This window comes from Condylura cristata, unplaced genomic scaffold (assembly GCF_000260355.1).
Source record: "Condylura cristata isolate star-nosed mole 26May11 unplaced genomic scaffold, ConCri1.0 scaffold00014, whole genome shotgun sequence".
NCBI classification, from domain to species: domain Eukaryota; kingdom Metazoa; phylum Chordata; class Mammalia; order Eulipotyphla; family Talpidae; genus Condylura; species Condylura cristata.
This window is the reverse complement of record NW_004567115.1, coordinates 37907385-37928270: the sequence shown is the minus strand read 5'-3', so window position 1 is coordinate 37928270 and position 20886 is coordinate 37907385. Positions and strand designations below refer to the sequence as shown.

The 20886-nt window shown below is 40.7% G+C and overlaps 1 protein-coding gene across 1 annotated transcript in view; it reads left to right on the top strand.

Annotated features, from left to right (window-relative positions):
* The first annotated feature begins 4386 nt into the window (after positions 1-4386).
* LOC101631582 (coagulation factor XI) overlaps positions 4387-20886 on the top strand; it is a 17907-nt gene continuing 1407 nt past the window's right edge. The window contains exons 1-11 of the mRNA XM_004682497.1: positions 4387-4441; positions 7387-7549; positions 9247-9353; positions 10808-10967; positions 12223-12332; positions 13016-13175; positions 16025-16134; positions 16233-16395; positions 16482-16588; positions 19693-19861; positions 20189-20364. Of these exons, the coding sequence (XP_004682554.1) occupies positions 4387-4441; positions 7387-7549; positions 9247-9353; positions 10808-10967; positions 12223-12332; positions 13016-13175; positions 16025-16134; positions 16233-16395; positions 16482-16588; positions 19693-19861; positions 20189-20364 (1480 nt within the window). The remainder of the gene's footprint in view (positions 4442-7386; positions 7550-9246; positions 9354-10807; positions 10968-12222; positions 12333-13015; positions 13176-16024; positions 16135-16232; positions 16396-16481; positions 16589-19692; positions 19862-20188; positions 20365-20886) is intronic.

Here is a 20886-nt window from a genome sequence, read left to right as displayed (position 1 = left end):
AGGGGTGGGGGGGGGATGAAAATACGTGGAGGGAAATGCACTGGACTATGGTGATGGAACATGGGTGAATTGGCGATGGGAAGCCCACGGGGATTACAACTGAGATGGAAAAAGGCACAAAATGATGTAAAAATAAACTATTATAATAATAACAAAAAACACAAGTTCAATGTTTACATTTGCATGCCTTAAAGGTATTGATCTTTTGCTCTGTAGATGTTGTTTTACATTTAAAAGGTAACAATGGTTTGCAATGAAACTCTTTGATTTCAGGTTTTTAGTATTGATGATTCTAACAGGTGTGTGAGCAGGATTCTGGAAGGCTAGCAGGGTGAACCTCAGTAAATGACCTCATGTCAGCAAAACTGAGAGGAAATTTTTAAAATATGAAACTTCTATGAAGTATGAACGACCATTTTTAAGATTTATTTATTTGTGCATATAGAACTAGGGTACAGGCCAGAGGTGCAGGGGCAGTGAGAGGATTCACCAGAGACAGAGTAGGGAGCAGAACAGGCAGATCAACAAAGTACACTGCTGAGGGGAGCAGCGGGCAGGTCAGGAGAGGTCTGCTGCACCATGTGAGTCACCTCCGGGGCATGGATCAAACTCAAGCTGAAGTGGCTTTAGCTTCTCAGTGTGCTGTACTTTAACCCACTGTGCCACCAGGGAGGGCCCTGGAAGACCATTTTTAGGTTGTGAAAGGGGACCAGTGGCCACAGAATGTCTTCTTTTTACTCACTGTCTCTCATATACGGGTGACCAGAGGAGCTCCTCCCACAGTGAGAGCATTGGGGGATTGAAAAATGTGTTAAAGGCTAAGAAAGGGAGAGGCTGGAATAATGTCACCCTCATAAGAAGGAGCGGGAAGAGGAAGCGTCAGTGAGTGCCACCCACGAGAGGCTGGTGACAGTGTGGGGCCTGCAAACTGACCGCGTGTGACCTCAACACATGACCGTGTGGTGCACACAGCACGTGTACACAGCTGATACAAAGTTCAGCGAGGGCTCTCATGTCATTGCTCCTTGCCAAAGCATGGGCAATCTCTCCTTTAAACTTAAAACTTTAATTCTGGCTTAATCCTTGTTCATTTGCTCATTAAACCATAAGCACCTTGGAAGGAGGTACTCTTTCATTCATGTTTCATTCATAAAGGGGATTCAGTGAATGTCTTGTCAATGCCTCTTTATTCCAAATATAAGATAGTAGAGGTTGGAAGAAGTAAAAAGATGATTTCAAGGCCACTGGCAAGGACAGAGCCAGGACTGAACTTGGCAGTCACCCCCCAGACTCCACCCTCTCGGCCCATTGGAGGTTCCCTCCTATGATGAATTCTAGTCTGCAATGTCTTTAGTTGGGTCAGAGTACTTACTGTCAGGGTGAATGAAAGGACTATTGAATCCCAAGGAGTTCCTATGCAGCTAAGATTAATTCTACTTTTATTTGATTAGACAAAAAAAATTAGAATCCTTGATGATTTCAAAGGTTTAGATATTTCAACATCTAGCTAAGCCAAACTTAAGAAAATATTTGGTTTTCCAATGAAGTATTTCATCAGCCTTTCTGTTTCCCTCACTAGGGATAGAGAGTTGTCATTTTAGCTTTTCTGTTGGGCTCAGGATGAAGAGGAGGTTTCATGGAGCAAACAATGTGAGGTATAAGGAGCTTATATAATTTCACATATCGGCTTTCCACAAAGACCTTTCTTGGCATACATGAACCTCCTACATAAGGCCATGCGTCATAAATACGTGCTTTCTGCTTAACTGGAATGCATTTAATTAAAGATGGGAAACTCGAGGAAGCAACTAAAGGCTCCTTATGCCAATAAATACAAGTCATAAAACTTTGCAATAGATTAAAAAAAAAAAGATTTAAAAAAAATCCTGAATCACTGCCTTCCAGAAAGAATGCCAAAACAATACCTTAGCTGTTGTTAAGGCAACAACTTTTTGCAAGTTCAGATTTGAAATTTCTGCCCTCAGGAATAAAAATGCTCACCACTCTTCTTTTCAAAAATTCTCTCATTTGGTTATATGGGGCTATGCTTCAAATATACCTTTACTATTATCTCGTTGTCTACTTCAGTAACGTCACTCTTTCCCTTCCTGCGGGTTCTGAAAGGGTTGTCTGGGATTCTAGTCATCTATGTGGACATTCGGCTGTCAGAATCCAAGTATCCCCCACTTTCAGGAACCACTCAGGTAATGGCAACATTATTGTAGCAGACATAAACTGAGATTGTCTCTGTCTCTGACCACTGAAGAGCTCAAAGTAGACTGGCAATGTTTTCTAGGTTTAGAAGATCACCCTCATATTAGTACACTGTCTCTGAATAAAGTTCTTTATTTCCTCTGGTACCTATAACTTCTAGAAGATCTCAAGTGGGGACAAAGTTGTCATTTTATTTTCTCCTCTAGTCTTCAGAACATTTTTATTTTAATCATGACACCATGTGTTAACCTAAAATCTTATTTTGTTTTCCTAATTAGACCAGAAAATTATCTTTCTCTGAAATGTCTGAAATCAGATATCAATTTAAAATGTTTTCTTTTTTTAAACTTTGATTTCTTTTAGAAATAAAATGGGGGCCACACAGAAATCTTTAGGGTCCCTTAATGCCTAATGTTATAATTAAAGGACCTGAAATCAGGTCAGAAACAACTTGGCCGAGGAGGCACTGGTAGCCTGCTTAAGAGTGCAGGATGCTCATTTCTGCTCAAGTTGCACAACTAACAAATTAATGACTAGATCCAGATAGGCCAGGATGTGCAACATCATGCCTGCCACAGAGCCCTCCACCCCTACTCAACGTCAAAGGGAAGGCTACCAACAGAAATCTAGCAGTCTCGGTGCCTTGAGAGTTAAAGAAACTCCCACATTTTTCCATTAATTAAATTTTTTTTTTTTTAATTTAGACTTTCAGTGGTCCCAAGTCGGGGTTGGGGTAAGGAAGAGCTTTTTGGCTCCTTAGAGATAGTCAAACCCCACTTAGGCTTCTGAGGAGGCAACAATAAAGGGAACCAAGACTTGAGGGGAGAAGGGAACTCCCTTCTGTTCTGTACTTCCACTCGCCACCCCCCACCCTCAGCCCCTAACAGCTTCGTGTCCATATGGTGAGTCCATTAGATTGCCTTGTTCTTTTTTTTTTTTTTTAAGATTGTGAGACTCAAGTCGGGCTGGAATTAATGGTTAACAACTGTTCTTTGAAAGTGTGGTTAAGGGCAGCTCTGGTGAGCTAGCATACTAAATGGGAGTTTGTTGGACTGCTAAGCCACACTGACTAACTTAAGTTCTCTAGCTGACTCCTGTGTGATACTTGTTTAAAAACAATAAAATAAAAGGGAACAAATTTGTTGAAAAAAATCAAGAAACTCTACCAAACTATATTTTGGATATTCAGAGATTTTAAGGCTTACACAGACACACTGTCCAAAGAGACAAAGTTACAAAACATCAGGAACTAGGAAAAGTAAATATTAAAGTTAAGTAAACATTACCTACATAAGCTCATTTGGAGGAGAATGAAGGCCATTTTAGAAGAAGAAAACCATTACTTACTAAGATTTCAGCCAAGTAGCAAAAAGGTGTTTTCAGGTATGTTTTCAAAAATTCTTATCTATAATTTCTTGCAAGCAAAAAGTGCCTTTTTCTACCATGGGGGAAAGGGGTTTAAATTTTTTATAATAGAGAATGGTTGACTTTCAAAACTTGCCTGAGTGAACATTTTTGAAGTTTGTAATTAATATCCAGAACCAATTTAAGAGGAGAGACAGAATGAAAGAAGAGTAGTTTGTACTCACTGACAGGCATTTCACAAACTGAAAAGATATTCAAGAGTAATATTTAAAAACCAGAAGTCATGCTTTGTTTTGCTCAAGGATTTCTCTTACAGCAATCAGCTCAATGGTTCACGGGGACAAGCACATTTCTTGGTGACTGAGACGAACTAGTAATACACTTGCAGCAGAATTTTAAAAAATAGAAAATTACCATAACAATTTAGGGCTTTGATAAATATAAAGAGAGAGATTTCAAAGATGGAAACAAAGAACTCACAAGATGAAGATGGAAAATGGGCCAGGAGTAGGTCAGACACTGGTGAAGGGAGGAGGGAGGGAGGGTGACGGGGAGGGAAGGGAGTGCACTCCTTCCCTTTGCAGCTCTTCAGAACTAGGGAGGTGTTTGACAACACACAGGCAACCATGCTGAGGAATGTTCTAGGATTTGGGAATGGGAAAGCCAACACTAGCACTGGCACGTTGAAGAGTTGAACACTATTGAACTAACTACCCCTTCCTTTCCTAGTTCTCGTTAACCCTGACATCAGTAAACTATCAGTCACATTTTCTGTTCTAAAAATATGCACATTTTTCTTTCTGTAGGATGATTTTATTATTTCAAATGGTGCATTTCATTTTATTTGCCTCAGTTTCCAGCGGTAAGTAGAGCTTTACCTTAACTTTGGACAAGAAACAGCATGGCTTCCTGACTTGTCATTTAGCGAGCCTGACAGCGTAAGTGCAGAGAGGAAAATCACAGCACAGCCCCTGTGCCATCGAAGAACCCTATGCCACCCACTCCAGGGAAAGAAGGAACAGAGTTTTATTTATTTTCCACGTCAGGCTTCAGATGTTGTCAAGGCAGGGAGGCAAACTGAGGTGAAGGGGTTATTTATAATCACAGGAATCTGTGTCTATATTCACATATCTATAGTTAAATCTACATCACACAAGTATTAAGTATTTTAGAGTAGTAATAAAAGCAGACATCTGCATATGCCTCACCAAGTAGTCAGTTTTCCATAAAAGCTGTCATCGTTATGAAATAGTGTTACCATCCCACTGACTGACAAGTCAGTGTTTAATCAGTGGACTTCTGCACACGGAACCCAAGAACTGCATACATGCATACATATATACATACGCACATACATGTGTGCATGTATGCGCACATACATGCATCCTTTATGCATGTCTACATTTGGAAAAGCTGACCATCTGCAATGTCCTAATATAAATCTAAACAAATTGTAAAAGACTGATATTACACAGGAGAGTGTCCAGTCACAATGAAATTGAGCTAAAAATAATCACAAAAAGACAACAAGAAAATCCCCAAATGTTTGAAAGTTAAATAATGTACCTTTCAATAAGCATGGCTCAAAGGAGAGACCACAAGGAAAATTAGAAAAGATATTAAGTTCAACGTTAGTGAAAATCTGACAAATCTTGGAGATGGAGCTGTGTGCTGCGGGCTCCTGTGTAAATGTTGATGCATACATTGTAAAGAGGAAGAGGCAACAGACCAGGCAAATCTACTGAAACACTGCTGAGGGGCGCAGCGGGTGAGGACAGGAGAGGTCTGCCGCACTGTGTGGGTCACCTCCCTGGCCGGGGATGGAACTCCTGCTGCAGTGGCTGCGGATCTCTTCATAGTGCTGAGACTCAATCCATTACCACCAGAGAGGACCAGAATTTCCCAAATAATTTAAAATAACTTTCTTAAAAGTAATATTTTAAAGCAGCCTTTTTGCTTTGCACTGAGGGATGAGTTTCCGTGATCATGGGAATATTTTGCAGAGGGTTCAGACTCCCTGTTTTTACTGGGAGGCTAACCCTCAGAGCCCTGGGAAGCTGTGTACAGCTCAGAGAGAAGGAACGCGTTTTTTGTTTGGCCTTTGCAGCCTCGGGTAGGTACAGGAGCTGTTTTGCAGTTGCTGAGTCAGCAGTGTGGGAGCCAGCGCTGGAGAAGTCTGGGTGAGGGGCTGCTCTACTGTGGCCCCATTGTTACCCCACCTCCTGGGGTTCAGATGGCAATGCTGTGCCTCACCCGGTCAGTGCTAGTCCTAACCGGGACAGGTGTGCGGTCTAGAGCACTGTCTCAGTTCTTTTCCTCCTGGGGCCCTGGCCTGCCTGGGGCACCCCAGCTCTTCCAAATGTCTTCCCTGCCCTCCAAGAATGTATCGTTTCTGTTCTACCCTCCCAGGACCCTGGCTGAAGCAGCCGCCTGTCATTGGATCCCCTGATCACGGCCAATGTCCCCTCCTCAAGCCCTTCCACCTCGGTGCGAGAGCTTAGCTCTCCTATCTTCTCCTCTCATGTCCTACCATGGCCTGTGCTGATAGCCAATGTCTCAGAGGCACTTTAATTCACCCCAAGCCACAGAACTCTCAGTGTAGTATCTTCTTATATTTTTAGGGAAAAGTGAGTTATCATTTCACGTGAAGGACATTCAGCAGTTTTTCTGCAAGTCTAATGACCCTATTACTAATCTGGCCCATTTTAAATAGTCAAATGGCCTAACATGCTGTCATACCCGGGGGCCCTGAAACTAACCAGCATTGGAAACTTTCCTTCACATAAACATGGAGTGTGAACACAAGAACCGACGGGGAAAGGGACAGGCAGGGGGTCCATTCTCTATCTGGATGGGACCCCAAAGAGCATCTCTGGCCAGTAAAGATGTCAAAAAAGGGCCCTCCCTGGTGGCGCAACGGGTTAGGCCATAGCATTTGCAAGAGAGCCACAGCCCCTTCACTAGGAGTTCGATCCCCAGTCCTGGAGGTGACTCACATGGCACGGCAGACCTCTCCTGACTGCCCGCTGCTCCCCTCAGCAATGTACTCCAACCATCTGCCTGTTCTGCTCCCCGCTCTGTCTCTGGTGAATCCTCTCACTGCCCTTGTACCTCTGGCCTGTACCCCAGTTCTGTATGCACAAATAAATAAATCTTTAAAAAAAATGTCAAAAAATGTTTGAATTGCTCATAAGGCATTCCATGTGCTAGACAACTGCTCCACTTTGTGACTTTTTCATCCAATAAACTTAATGTGTATGATGATTACTCTGATTTCCAAGTTCTGGCACAGCTCCTATCAATGAGACCCACTTCACTTGTCTTTGTGAGATTATTACCTAGTCAGTTACGTGTCCATCAGAATCCAAAATAGGGCCTCCCTGGTGGTGCAGGGGTTAAAGTATCAGCATCATCAAGCTATCGGCAGCCACTGCAGCACAACCTCTGGCCTGTACCCCAGTTCTGTATGCATAAATAAATCTTTTTAAAAATTGCCCACGCTGGGCCCTCCCTTGTGGCGCAGCGGGTTAAAGCACAGTACTAAGAAGCTTAAGCCACTTCCGCATGAGTACAATTCCCGCCTGCCTACCCTGGAGGTGACCACATGGCGTGGCAGACCTCTCCCGACCGGCCCGCTGCTCCCCTCAGCAGTGTACTTCGTCGATCTGCCTATTCTGCTCCCCGCTCTGTCTCTGGTGAATCCTCTCACCCTCCGCATTTCTGGCCTCTATCCCAGTTCTAATGAATAAATAAATAAATATAAAAAAAAAATGCCCACGCTGACACATGCTGTGCATTCCATCGCAGAATGTGTAACTACACTGCTCCAAGGCCGCTCCTTCCAGGGAGGCGACATTGCCACTGTGTTTGCACCCAGCGCCCAACACTGCCAAGTAGTCTGCACCTTTCACCCAAGATGCCTGCTCTTCACTTTTGCGACTGAGTCATCGTCTGAAGATCCTACCAAGTGGTGAGTGTTTAAATTTCTCCTTCAATGAGCCACTGAAGACTACAGGGGGAGAAAGACGCCTCGGCCTGTCAGCACGGGCGGCCTCGGCTCTTAGGATGGATTTTCCATCTTTTCTCGCAGCCTCAATACTATGGAGCACTCCCTTGTTTCTCTCTGCTTGGACACATGTTCCCCACGTTGCTTCTTGTTTTTCAGTTGACTTTTTGGTATTCAATATTATCGAAACTGCTTCTCTTCCCTCAACTATTTTATTATAGAAAATTAGATTTTGATAAAGGTCACTTGAAAGAATAGTGTGATGATCTAGTACCAATAAGGCTTTGTCGTTTTCCCTTTACCTCCCTCTCAATAGATAAATATTTAACCATTGGAAATAATTTGAAAAAATCAAAACACATCACTCCTAAATATCCCAACATTATTTTACAAACAAGGAAAAAAAAATCTCCATTCCCCCAAGTGTAACTTAGAACTTTTAACCAGAATTTTACTATAATGAATTTCACAAATTGCATTTGGGAATTTGTCAACTTTGTAGTCCAATGTATTTTGTTTGTTTTTTTAAAGATTTATTTATTTGGGCCCTCCCTGGTGGCACAGTGGATTAAAGCACAGCACTAAGAAGCTAAAGCCACTTCAACATGAACTCAATCCCTGCCCCAGAGGTGACCCACATGGCGTGGCAGACCTCTCCTGACCCACCCGCTGCTCCCCTCAGCAGTGTACTTTGTCAGTCTGCCTGTTCTGCTCCCTACTGTGTCTCTGGTGAATCCTCTCACAGTCCCAGCGCCTCTGGCCTTTATCCCAGTTCTGTATGCAAAAATAAATAAATCTTAAAAAAAAATAATTTATTCATGTACACAAGGACTGGGGTACAGGCCAGAGGTACAGGAGGTCAGAGGGTTCACCAGAGGAAGAGTGGGGAGCAAAACAGGCCGACTGATGAAGTGCACTGCTGAGGGGAGCAGTGGGCAGGTCAGGAGAGGTCTGCCGCGCCATGTGGGTCACCTCCCTGGCTCGGAATCGAACTTGTGCTGCAGTGGGGGAGGATCACTTCATAGTGCTGCACTTTAACCCACTGCGCTATTAGGGAGGGCCCTATAGTCCAATGTTTTAAACTTTAGAACATTTCCTTTGCCACCTTTGTTTCCATGTTGAATTAATAAAATCAAAGCTTGTATGCATAATTAAATTATCAGCATCTTTGTCTATCATCACTGCATTTGTAGATATTTACATAGCACCATGAGTTCCTGGAATTTACTATTCTTGCATCAATACTTGGAAGTGGCAAACTTTTTCTTAACAGGGAAAAGCTTGTATTTCAGGCAATGTGGGCACAGAAACAGACTCAAGAATATTACAGAAGTGCTTACATAACTGCTTAAAGGTAACCATTTTAAAATATGTCACTATCCTTAGTTCATGGGTTATCCAAAACTGGCAGAAGATGGGCTACACTTGGGCAGCAAGCCACAGTTCTCCCTCTCCTGCCTGTTAGGAAACATGCAGTCTTTTAAATGGGGATGTTGGAATGAAAAATGAAATCTCAAGCTTGCTGTGAAAATATTTGCTTTGGCATTAAATAGGGTCATTTGTTCCCTTTGACATTCTGTGTGCTGACTTTTAAGACCCATTATTTTAAAACATAAAACTCAATCTAATAACGATAACTTTTTTTTTTTTTAATAAAACAGGTTTACTTGCATCCTGAAGGACAGTGCCAAAGAAACACTGCCGCTGGTGAATATGACAGGAGTGGTTTCGGGACATTCTTTCAAGCAATGCCCACACCAAATCAGCAGTAAGATAGATGTCTTGTTAGAATTAATAAATGCTAGTTATCTTGATGTATCATATCATCATGTAGGGTATGGTTCGATGGCTATAAAACAAAAACCCTGATATATGGGGGAAAATTTTCCATTGGATTTCTTTCACTGCAATATAAAAACTAGCATAAGTGTATGCCTTCCCCCACACCCTGCTCCCCAACTAGGGTTCATTAAGATTTCTTTATCTCCTTGAAGGTCATATCTTACTGTACAAGCTCTCATCATTCATCTATCTTCTTCCTCCTTCCTAGCCTGAAATTTTACATGAAAGTCCTTACTAGTATATATATTTTTTAATGTTTTAAAGATTTATTTATTTATTCATACAGAGCTGGGGTACAGGCCAGAGATGCGGAGGGTGAGAGGATTCACCAGAGACAGAGTGGGGCACAGAACAGGCAGATCGACGAAGTACACTGCTGAGGGGAGCAGCGGGTGGGTCAGGAGAGGTCTGCCTCGCCGTGTGGATCTCCTCCAGGGCAGGCAGGAATTGAACTTACGCGGAAGTGGCTTAAGCTTCTTAGTGCAGGGCTTTAACCCGCTGAGCCACCAGGCAGGGCCCAGTATATTTATAATTTATTCATTTATACGTATTTTACATCATTGTTCATTTATGTAGAGTGTTTTCTTTCTTCTCTCAGGTGTAGTCCCTGTAAAATTCCCACCACCAATTCACCTGTGCACTATCACCATAGTACCTTGTGTTCTTCCCTCCCATTTTGATCTTTCTCCCTTTCTCTTCCCTGCAGAATGTCTCTGATTTATGGTTGCCTGGTAAATTTGTTGTATTTTTTTGTTGTTATTATTTCCCCCCCTGATCCCTTACTTGGTTCCCCTGTATTCCTCCTATAAGAGAAACCATGCAATATTTTTCTTTACCCTTCTAGTTTATTATACTGAGCATAATCCCTACCAGCTCCCTCCATGTTGCTTCAAATGCCATTTATCATTGTTGATCGCTGAATAGTATTCCATTGTACCACATATTCTTGATCCATTCATCTCTTTTTGGGCATTTTGGTTGCTTCCGTATCTTACCTTATTAAAAATTTTAGTTCAAATCAAGGGAGTAATGTAAAGGTGACAGTTGTCATAATAGTGACACAGGTACTTGAGCAGGTTAATCAGTAAACCAACCACTGGAGGCAAGGAGACAAGAGAGACTAGGTCAGATAGCTGAAACAGGAATTTGTAAATTTAATGTTGTTGCAATATATGAAGGCTGTTAGCAATCTTTTATTGCTTCCTTGTGAGACTAGGAATTGAGTGGATTAAAATAAAAATGAAGATTTTTTTTTTTTTTTGAGGAAAAGTGGGTGAAAGATTTGAAGAGTAAACCCAGAGGGACACTGCAAAGGTAGGAGGAATAATGGTATTGCCCCTGGGGTATAGATGGTAACCACAATCCTGCTTTTGTTTCCAGTTTGCAACACAAATGTTTATGAGGACCTAGACATGAAGGGCATGAACTATCAAAGCTCTGTTGCCAAGAATACTCAAGAATGCCAAGAGAAATGTACCAATGACATCCACTGTCAATTTTTTACGTATGCAACAAGGCAGTTTCCCAGCGCAGCGCATCGGTGAGTGAGCCACCACTGAGTCCAAAGCCCCAGATTATCCAAAAAATACAACAAAATACTTGAGGCCAAATTTATTTTAATTCCTAAAAGATATTTAATGACACATTTTTTGTCATAAAAAGTGCATTTAAAGCTCAACTTGGCTGCATTTTATTTATGGTAAGGAGTCTCTTACTGACATTTTTCTATCTCTGTAAAAAATAACATGTAGCATATCTCTAACTTACCTCTTAGCTAATTTTTAAAAAGCACTACACTTTTAACTGGGCAATTTTTAGGCAATTATAATTAGACTAACTCTGCGATTCCTCATCTAAAGAATGCTACAGCTTAACTAGATAGACTCTAAAAGAAAAACCTACTTACAACTCCCCCAGTAATGGTTCCTTCCCTAAGACAAAACAACAAAAGGAAGCCTGTGGGAAACATTTTGTTCCATTCTAGATTTTGAAATATTCTAGGGATGAATCTACTGGGTAAGAATGTAAGCGTGATTGCTAGTGATGAATGCATTCTCTATTTTTAAAAAGGAAAATACTATTAACTTTCCTGTTTAAAAATAATTTTAGATGTTTTGAACCTGCATCTTAGTCCACTCTTATATGGAATCCAACCAAAAAAGAGAAATCTGACTAGTTCAAATGACTAGTATTTGGATTTCAGCATTCTGTTGCCACATATATCTAAAGATGAATGAAAAGCAAATAACAAATTGAATTGGATTCAAAAAACAACTAGAAAGCAAAACAAAACTCCAAAATTAATGTTTCTTGGCTTGTCTTCACTCAACTCAAACTGTATCACTTTACCTCATTTACATCTAATATAATTTGAATAGCAAGTCAGGAAACTGGGAGATGTGAGGCAGCATTAAAAAAGTTAAAAGTGCTAAGATTGAAAAGGACGTAAGAAGTCATGTTCACTTATACTCCTCTGCATCAACACTACTCAGAAGCTCACTGTACTCACAAAGACACAAAATTGCCAAAGTTCACAGCACCACCAGGTCTTGGCCCGTGACCCAAGTTCCTCTGGCTACCTCTGAGGTCAGTGCTTTTCCCCAAGTTCCTCTGGCTACCTCTGAGGTCAGTGCTTTTCCCCAAGTTCCTCTGGCTACCTCTGAGATCAGTGCTTTTCAGACAGAACTTCCTGATTACAGCGCCTGGCTGTGTCTAAATGGAGCTTCTCTATTCTCTCATGTTTTCTTCCTACTTGCACTTGAGAAAATATACTTTCTGGTTTTGTTTTTATTTAGTAACATTTGTTTACTGAAGTACACCCAAACGGGAACACCGACCCAAATAACGAAGCTCAGTAAAGTGGTGTCTGGATTTTCACTGAAATCCTGTGCCCTTTCCAACCTGGGTAACTATTGTCTTCTTACAGATGTAGGCTAACCACTAAATAGTAAGTGTTGCTGTTATGTGTTGTGGGACTAACTTAGGGTGCCGATTCATGCTTCCTGATCAAATGAACCCAATGATATTTTATGTTTTTCACATGGAAATCTCATTATGCCCTATAAAATTAGATCTTATATTTGAGTTTAAAAGTGTAAACGAACAACTTTTTAGTTTTTCTCAGTTAAAAAAAAAGTTTAGAAAAATTTTTCAGTTTTTCTAAGTTAAAAAATATTAAAGATCTTGGAATGAACTATTTTTTGAATGCATAGTAAGACTTTACTTTTTAGCAGTTTTTAGCTCACAAGCAAAACTGAAGGGAGGCACAGAGATTTCCCATTTATATCCTGGACCACAAATGCATCCCCCCATTATCAACATCCTTCACTAAAGCAGTACAATTTTACTGCAACTGCCCAAACTGACGCATCACTGGTGTGCAGCCCGTGCATGTGGACAAATGTCTGATGACAGGTATCCCTCATTATGACATGATACAGGTTTTCACTGCTCTAAAATGCCTCTGCACTCTGCCTCTTCTCCCTCTCTCACAAAAATTTTCATATAGGATTTACAAATCCTGTAGCTGGCAATGTACTGTTTCTGTTGGTGAACTGATCTCCTAACTTTAGATTTTCTGTTGTCCAGCTTGCATTCGGGACATTTTCCCGAGCACGGCGTTCGCAGACACTAACGTTGGCCGTGTCGTGGCTCCAGATGCCTTTGTCTGCCGCCGCATTTGTACCTACCACCCCAGTTGTTTGTTTTTTACTTTTTTTTCTCAAGAATGGCCAAAAGAAGATGAAAGGTAAGAAGTTAAGATTAAAGAGTAATGTATAATGTTTTCAGAACAACTGCTCACAATCCATCATTAAAAATCAGAAGTTTCTGGCCCTCCCTGGTGGCGCAGCGGGTTAGGGCACTGCACTGAGAAGCTAAAGCCACTTCCGCATGAGTTCGAATCCCGCCTGCCCCGGAGGAGACCACATGGTGAGGCAGACCTCTCCTGACCCGCCCGCTGCTCCCCTCAGCAGTGTACTTCGTCCATCTGCCTGTTCTGCTCCCCGCTCTGTCTCTGGTGAAGCCTCTCACCGCCCCTGAGCCTCTGGCCTGTACCCCAGTTCTGTATGTACAAATAAATAAATCTTAAAAAAAAAAAAATCAGAAGTTTAGCTGTTTTTTTTTTAAAGATTTATTTATTTGTGCATGCAGAACTGGGGTACAGGCCAGAGGTGCAGGGGCGATGAGAGGATTCACCAGAGACAGAGTGGGGTACAGAACAGGCAGAACAACGAAGTACACTGCTGAGGGGAGCAGCGGGGAGCGGTCAGGAGAGGTCTGCCACGCCATGTGGTCACCTCCGGGGCTGGGATCTAACTCATGCTGAAGTGGCTTTAGCTTCTCAGTGCTGTGCTTTAACCCGCTGTGCCATGAGGGAGGGCCAGAAACTTAGCTGTTTTAAGATTAATAAAAGTGGCAAACAATTCCTAGTTTCTCTTTCTTTCCATTTCCCACCTACTGATCCCAAATCCAGTACTTACAAAGACTCCTACATTGCTTTAGTTTATGAAAGACTCTGCCTTCGTGAAGAGAAAATGACTAAGTTTTGACTGGAAAGGACAGAATAGCGATGGCCAGTAAGAGGCAACTTAATCCAATACCCAGTTTAGGGGAGTTTAACCTGGGGCAGAAAGATCTGGAAATTTCAGTGAAATACCAATTATAAAGTTGAAAAAGGTAGAAATGAAAACCTACATCAATGGGATTAGGGTGGTAATAAAGGCAAGTTTGAGAATTGACACCCCCATTTACGTACTGATGGAACACAGAAAGCTATACCAAAGCATGGGGAACTCCCTGTACCATCAAAGGCACATTTGCTGGAATTGTTGGCTCTCATTAAACAAGATTCACTAAAACAAAACAAACCTTAGAACTAAGTCTACTTCAAAATCTACATTATGTATTATATGAGTTATTCTCAGAGCTCTTGGTATTTGCCTCTCTTGGTTGGGCATTGCTGGTGCGTGTTCCCCAGAGCAATCTACTAAGACAAGCCCTTCAAACAAGCCTGGTTTTCCACTGAGACTATAATTTCAGAATGTCATGTGAAAATAGATGTCACTTTCACTTTCTCAGTATATTTGATATAATTTATTTGTTACTGACTATATACCAAACACAGTTATAAACCCTGAACATGCCAAAGTAAACTAACTAGACAAGAACCAGCACTACTTGAGCCAGAGTAGAAGTGGAGTATTTAGATGGTGGTGGACTGTCAACATAGAACCAAAGAGATGTGCTGTTGGATTGGATTGGGATGTGAAGGAGCAAAAAAAGTGATAGTTCAAGATTTTGGGGTCAAAGAATTAGGAGGCTAGAGAAAGCAATGATGAGATAAGGAAGATTTGATGAGTAACAGACTTCAAGAGAGAAGAGATGACTAATTAGAAATCCAGACAGAAACATGAATTGGTCATTGGAAAGGGAAGTCCAGGTTTCATGGTCTAGCTCTATGCTTGGCTGTTACTAGCATGTAGCTACTAATCAAAGTCAGGAAACTTAGGGGGATCATCCAATGACTGAGTGCACTTAGAGAAGAATGGAAAGTCAAAGATTAAGCCTTGAGGCATGATACATTTCAGAAATTAGTAAGGTCCCTTTGTGATGCATTATTCTGTGTTAATCACTGCTCTTCTTTTTTATTCCCTACATAGAATTCCAATCAAATTCTACAAGGGGGAGATAACACATTTGACCCTCAGTATAGAGTGAGAGAAGAATACGGGTGCTATAGTCAAGACTACTTAAATTGAAATTAATTAAGTGTAAATTAACCAATATTCATTTTCTTAGGTTTTTTGGCCACACAGCTAGTGCGCTGTACACACATTTAGCTAGTGGCTACAGCATTGGATGGTGTAGAAATGGAATATTTCCTTCCATCTCAGAAAATTCTACTGGATGGAAGAGATCCAAACCCCTTTTCAGGAAGATGCTGCCTCAGTGGAGAGCCTGCAAATGGATTTCTTGTTTAACTTTAGATAGGCAATTTCTAGCTAGAATGAAATTTTTGCATCTTTGAGGCAAACTGGGAGCCTGGGGAAAAGAAAACAGAAAGAAAATGGTCAGGACACTGACAATAGAGTAAGTTCAGAAATTTTTTATAGAGGCAGTTTGTATAATTTTGAAAATTTGTCTACCACCTATGGCTCACGGGTTCTGACTCAGTGATGTATGAAGAAACTTTCAAAACTGAAAATCTTCACTATTAAATAGCAGCATGAGCTGACTTTCTCTAAGTGCTGTAAAAAATGTTACTTTTTTTTTAAGAAAAAAAAAAAGATTTATTTATGCTTACAAAGCTGGGGTACAGGCCAGAGGTGTGGTGGATGAGAGGATTCACCAGAGATAGAGTGGGGAACAGAACAGGCAGACTGACGAAGTACACTGCTGAGGGGAGCAGCGGGAGGGTCAGAAGAGGTCTCTCACTCCATGTGGGTCAGCTCCCTGGCAGGGGATGGAACTCGTGCTGCAGTGGCTTTGGAGAGCTTCATAGTGCGGTGCTTTAACTGGTTGCGCAACCAGGGAGAGCCCCAAAATGCTATATTTTTTAATGTCTTCTATGAGATCTTTATATTTCCTTTGTCTTAGAAATCTTTGTCTCCTTAAAACATCTAAGAGTGGACTACCCAGTACACGCATCACAAAGAGCAGAGTCCTTTCTGGTTTCAGCCTGCAGACCTGCCGGCACAGTGTTCCAGGTAAGTGGTGACCGCACTTTCTTGAGATGGAGACCAGCAAATCTGAGACCCGCAATTCTAGGCTTCGGCTTATACCTACTATGTGATTTGCTGTCTAGTGCTCTGTCATCCTTCATTCTACCATGACAGCGACTTCTTGGGAGAAGAGCTGGACATTGTTGATGTGCAAGGGCATGAAGCCTGCCAGAAGATGTGCACCAACACACTCCGCTGTCAGTTTTTTACCTACACCCCATCTCAAGAATCTTGCAACGGAGGGAAGTAAGGCAGATGAAGGGTTGCCCAGATGCCCCTTCCCGTGTCTTCGAGAAATGCACTATGCTTATACATCTTGTTTCCAACCACAGAGGTAAATGCTACTTAAAGCTTTCTTCTGATGGATCCCCAACGAAAATACTTCATGGGAGAGGAGGCATCTCTGGTTATACATTAAGGTTATGTAAAATGGATAATGGTGAGTTCAATGTTATTTGAAAAAAAAATACAAATGAGTTAGTCTATACTGAGTACACATGACTAAGGGAGTCAATGAGAATGCTCAAAGAATTAATAAAATAAAAATATTAATGAATTAACAAAAATTAATAAAATGAAAAATTTAGACAAAATTTCCTATATTTTTCACTCCTGTCATCAGGCTGATCATGTTTTAAAGGCATGTACTTGGCCTTAACTAAACTCACTGCCTAGTAATAATTGAATATGTTAACTTCACACATTATAACTGGTATTTCAAGATGAGACTCAGATTTAATCAAGACTTATATCTGAGTCTCATCATCAAGGACACTTATCTTTCTTATTACCTTTTATACTTGAAATTCCAGCGTCTTGGTTAATCAAATGATTATTTTTTTAACCTAACCTCATTGACTATTATTGATCTTTGATTAACAACAATCATCATGTATTCAAAAATGTGTATATATTCAAGAAATACTAGAATAGTTTTTTTCAGGGTCTTCTAACCTTTCAGATTCTGTACAAGGTTCTGCACATTTATAATATTAGCAAAAAATTACCATAAAGCCAAACAATGAGTGTACTAAGCTGAAAATATTATCTAGATTAAACAAGATTTACAGTAATATAGAAATTTTAGCAAAATCAAATCAGTGTTTCTATCTGAGTGGCCAACTTCTGAGCATTCTAGAAAAAGATAGTTTGTAGGCAAATACAACCCTACAATAGAAAACATACCACAGACATTCCTCCATAGTAACCTATGATGACTTTTATTTATTGAGTTATAGAAAACATGTTTTAGACTTTTATTGCATATGAAATAATCAATATAATGTACTATGCAACTAAGATTTAATGTCCAAAACTGAAGTAATAATTTTTCTTTGTCATAGTTTTTGGAGTATAAAAATCTTTTAAATTAGCTTTGTTTGCTTTACTGAAGCGGTGAATAAATTCTTAATTTCTGTTAACTTGCTTTGTAGAATATAGGATATAATTTGTGTCCAATTCCTGGCTAGGATTCCTGTCCTCCCAGAATTTAGAGGGGTCCTGCTGAGAATCTTTGGATGACTTAAGCTTCTTTAAAAAGCCAGTCAACTTAGTTGCATTTCATACATTTTCTGTTTCCTCAAAATACACTTACCTCAGATAAGGAGGAGTAACAATATTTCTGTAGAGCTGTCACAACAAATTTTGTTGCTATTGATGTTGACATAGTTTAAATAATGGGAGCCAGCACTTATATCTTACACCTTGCAGAGCCCATTCTCTACCCTTCTTCCTTCCTTATCTTCTTCTCTAGGAATTTATAGATTCTGCCCTAAAAAAATTACAGAATACATCAGGTGTGGATTGATAACTGAAGCAGAAAATATAAGGGAAAATAAAGCCTGCCTTCTGTCTTGGTAGTGCACCTTCTGGGTTTAGTGAAACAAGATAGTTAGGTTTGCGTGCATTGTATTTGTTAAAATAATACACTATTCTAACTCTGCTGTAACCTGGGAAATGGCTTAAAAGAATCTCAGGCCCCAATCCAGACTAAGTCAGAGCCTCTACGAGATTACCAAGCGAGAGGGAATATCTAAGTGAGATGTTGATCTTTTATGGTCCTTAATCAACGATATAACTTAGCTTTCTCAAGCTATAAAGCAATTATCAGCAAAGGAAAAATTCCTAATATAAAATGTAGAGCTAACCACTGATGTTTTCAGCACTAATTGGAACTGAGAAAATAGAATGAACATTAAGACCTAGCAAGATCTTTATTGGTTGCTTTTAACATGTTTTCCTTACTGCCTTCCTGTTAATTTTCAAAAACTTTGCCTTTAAGCTACTTCCTCATTTGCAAATTATAAGGGCTTCCAGTAAAGCCAATGTCCTCAAGTGGTCTTTTAAAACTAATCTCCGCCTTATCCACTCTTACAGCAGAACTCTCTTCTTAGCCTATGCGCCTGTCTGGGCTTTTACAGACTCACCTCCCTCACTCCTACCTCAGCTGGTACTCCCTTCACTATTGCTCTTCCTGCCCCTCCTTCTACTTGAAGTTTGCCCCAGAATTATACCTACAGATGTTGTTATTTTATAGCAGCAAAGCCAGTCACTGGGATATAGTGACTCTCCTGCTAGCTTTTCCCTCCTCTTAGAGCCACGGACATGAAGTTCCCCTGATCTGCCAACCCTTGCTATTCTACCTCTGGCATAACCTTGGAAATGGCTAAAATGAATCTCAGGCCCCAGCCCAGGCTACGTCAGAGTTTGCATTTATAAGATTACCAAGTTTGCAAGGCATATTACAATTATAAAAGCTCTTCTCAAGAGTATCTTTGTCTACAAACACTTCACCTTTCATACCAACTGTGTTACTGGGACCTATCTGGACAAGTTTCCAACTGGCATAGGGGGTTCTTGTGTTTAGCATTGCAGGAATTAACAATAAGATGGACTATTCTGGATGCCCGAAGCATCCAGACAGGAAAGAAATGGAGCTATGAGTCTGAATCAGAGTCCCTGGGAAGTAGCAAGGGTTGGATCAAAGAACCCCAAACTGTCAAGTTACCATCCCCATGAGGCTGTGGTGGAGCAGGAGAGACTGGGGCCAAAAGTCAGTCTGAGTGCGAGAGCGTAGAGCAGCCACTGCTCAAAGGCCACAAGCTGAGTGGAATGCACTAGACTTTTCTTGATAGCAGTAACTCTCAAACTTCACAGGTCAGATTAGAACCCAGATTCCTAAGCTCCACTGCCAGAGTTTGGGATTCACTACGTCTGAAGTGAAACAAAAAAATTTATTCCATTTCTATCAAATTTCCAGGTAAAGTTGTTGATCTGTGGATTACACTTGACAAGCACTACTTTGAAAAAATAAAAAACCACCAAAAACCACCAGGGTTTATCATTTTGAAGTAGGAGAAATCAGCTTATAGAACCAGATGAGGCATTCTTTGAGGCAAGAGTTACAAGATGACTTAGTCCTTTACTTTTTCTGTGCATGTTTGGGCTTTGCAAGTTGATTATATGATTTTCCAAGGAAAGCTCATGATAAAACATTGACTCTAGGGAAGGTTTGCCTCCTCTCATGCCATCCCTCTATTGTAGTGTGCACAACCAAAGTCAAGTCCAGAATTGTTGGAGGAACAGCATCCGGTTTTGGTGAGTGGCCGTGGCAGGTAACTTTGCATATCACTTCACCCACCCAAAGACACTTGTGTGGCGGCTCCATCATTGGAAACCAGTGGATACTGACAGCTGCACATTGTTTCAACGAGTCAGTACCTCTGTTGATTTTTACTTGCTCATCATGATCATGCATATATTAAGATGTGTGCTTGTGTTTGTGTTGGTGGGAGAGTACAAATTCACTGACTTTCATGTGTTTAATATAAGGGAAATGCTAGCCTAGGATTGTCTTTATAGGAGAAATGTGTGACTGGAAAAAAAAAAAAGCTTAGCCTAAAATCACTTTTTCATTCTTAAAATCTTATCATTAGCAAAATATATTAGATCATAATAACCAGCTGAACAGCAACATTGTTCAAATGTTTGGGAATTATTTGGTAATGGAAATTTCTCTTCCTCTATGTTTGTGTCTTAGGGTGGAGTCACCTAAAATTTTGCGTGTCTATAGTGGCATTTTAAATCAATCTGAAATAAAAGAAAACACATCTTTTTTGGGGGTTGAAGAAGTAATAATTCATGATAAATATGAAATGGCAGAAAATGGATATGATATTGCTTTGTTGAAGTTGGAAACAACAATGAATTTCACTGGTATGTAGAACCTTCAAGGGAAAGTTATCTACTATGATGACTGAGAATGCTCCCACCAGCAGGTTCATGGTCTGACTCTAGCAGGCTCTGTAGGTGTTACTGTCATGAAAGGCACAAGGTGTGCAAGGTTACTGTCTTTTAATAGTGACTCTGGTAAGACACCTTCCTGATTATGAAATCTTTGTGGGGAGGTGGGAGGGAAAGAGCTTTGGCTGAAGAGGTACATTCTCTCCAGGCTGCTTCAGACGTACAAAACGATGTGACTTTCACTATCATGGACTCTTAATGATTTATATCTCCCTTTTGGGGATAAAAAGGAAAGTAGGAGAAAAGGATTGAGCAATTCTCCTGTTTTGAGTGACCCGGTTACACACTGGGCAGTGTGACTTGTCTCTCTTTTGTTCCCTCATGCTAGATAGGTGATTTATAATGCTAAACATGAAGAATGAAAATGAGACAAAATAAAAACCCCAAGTATAGTAAATTGAGAACAGTATTGTGTTCTGTACTGTATAATGTAAC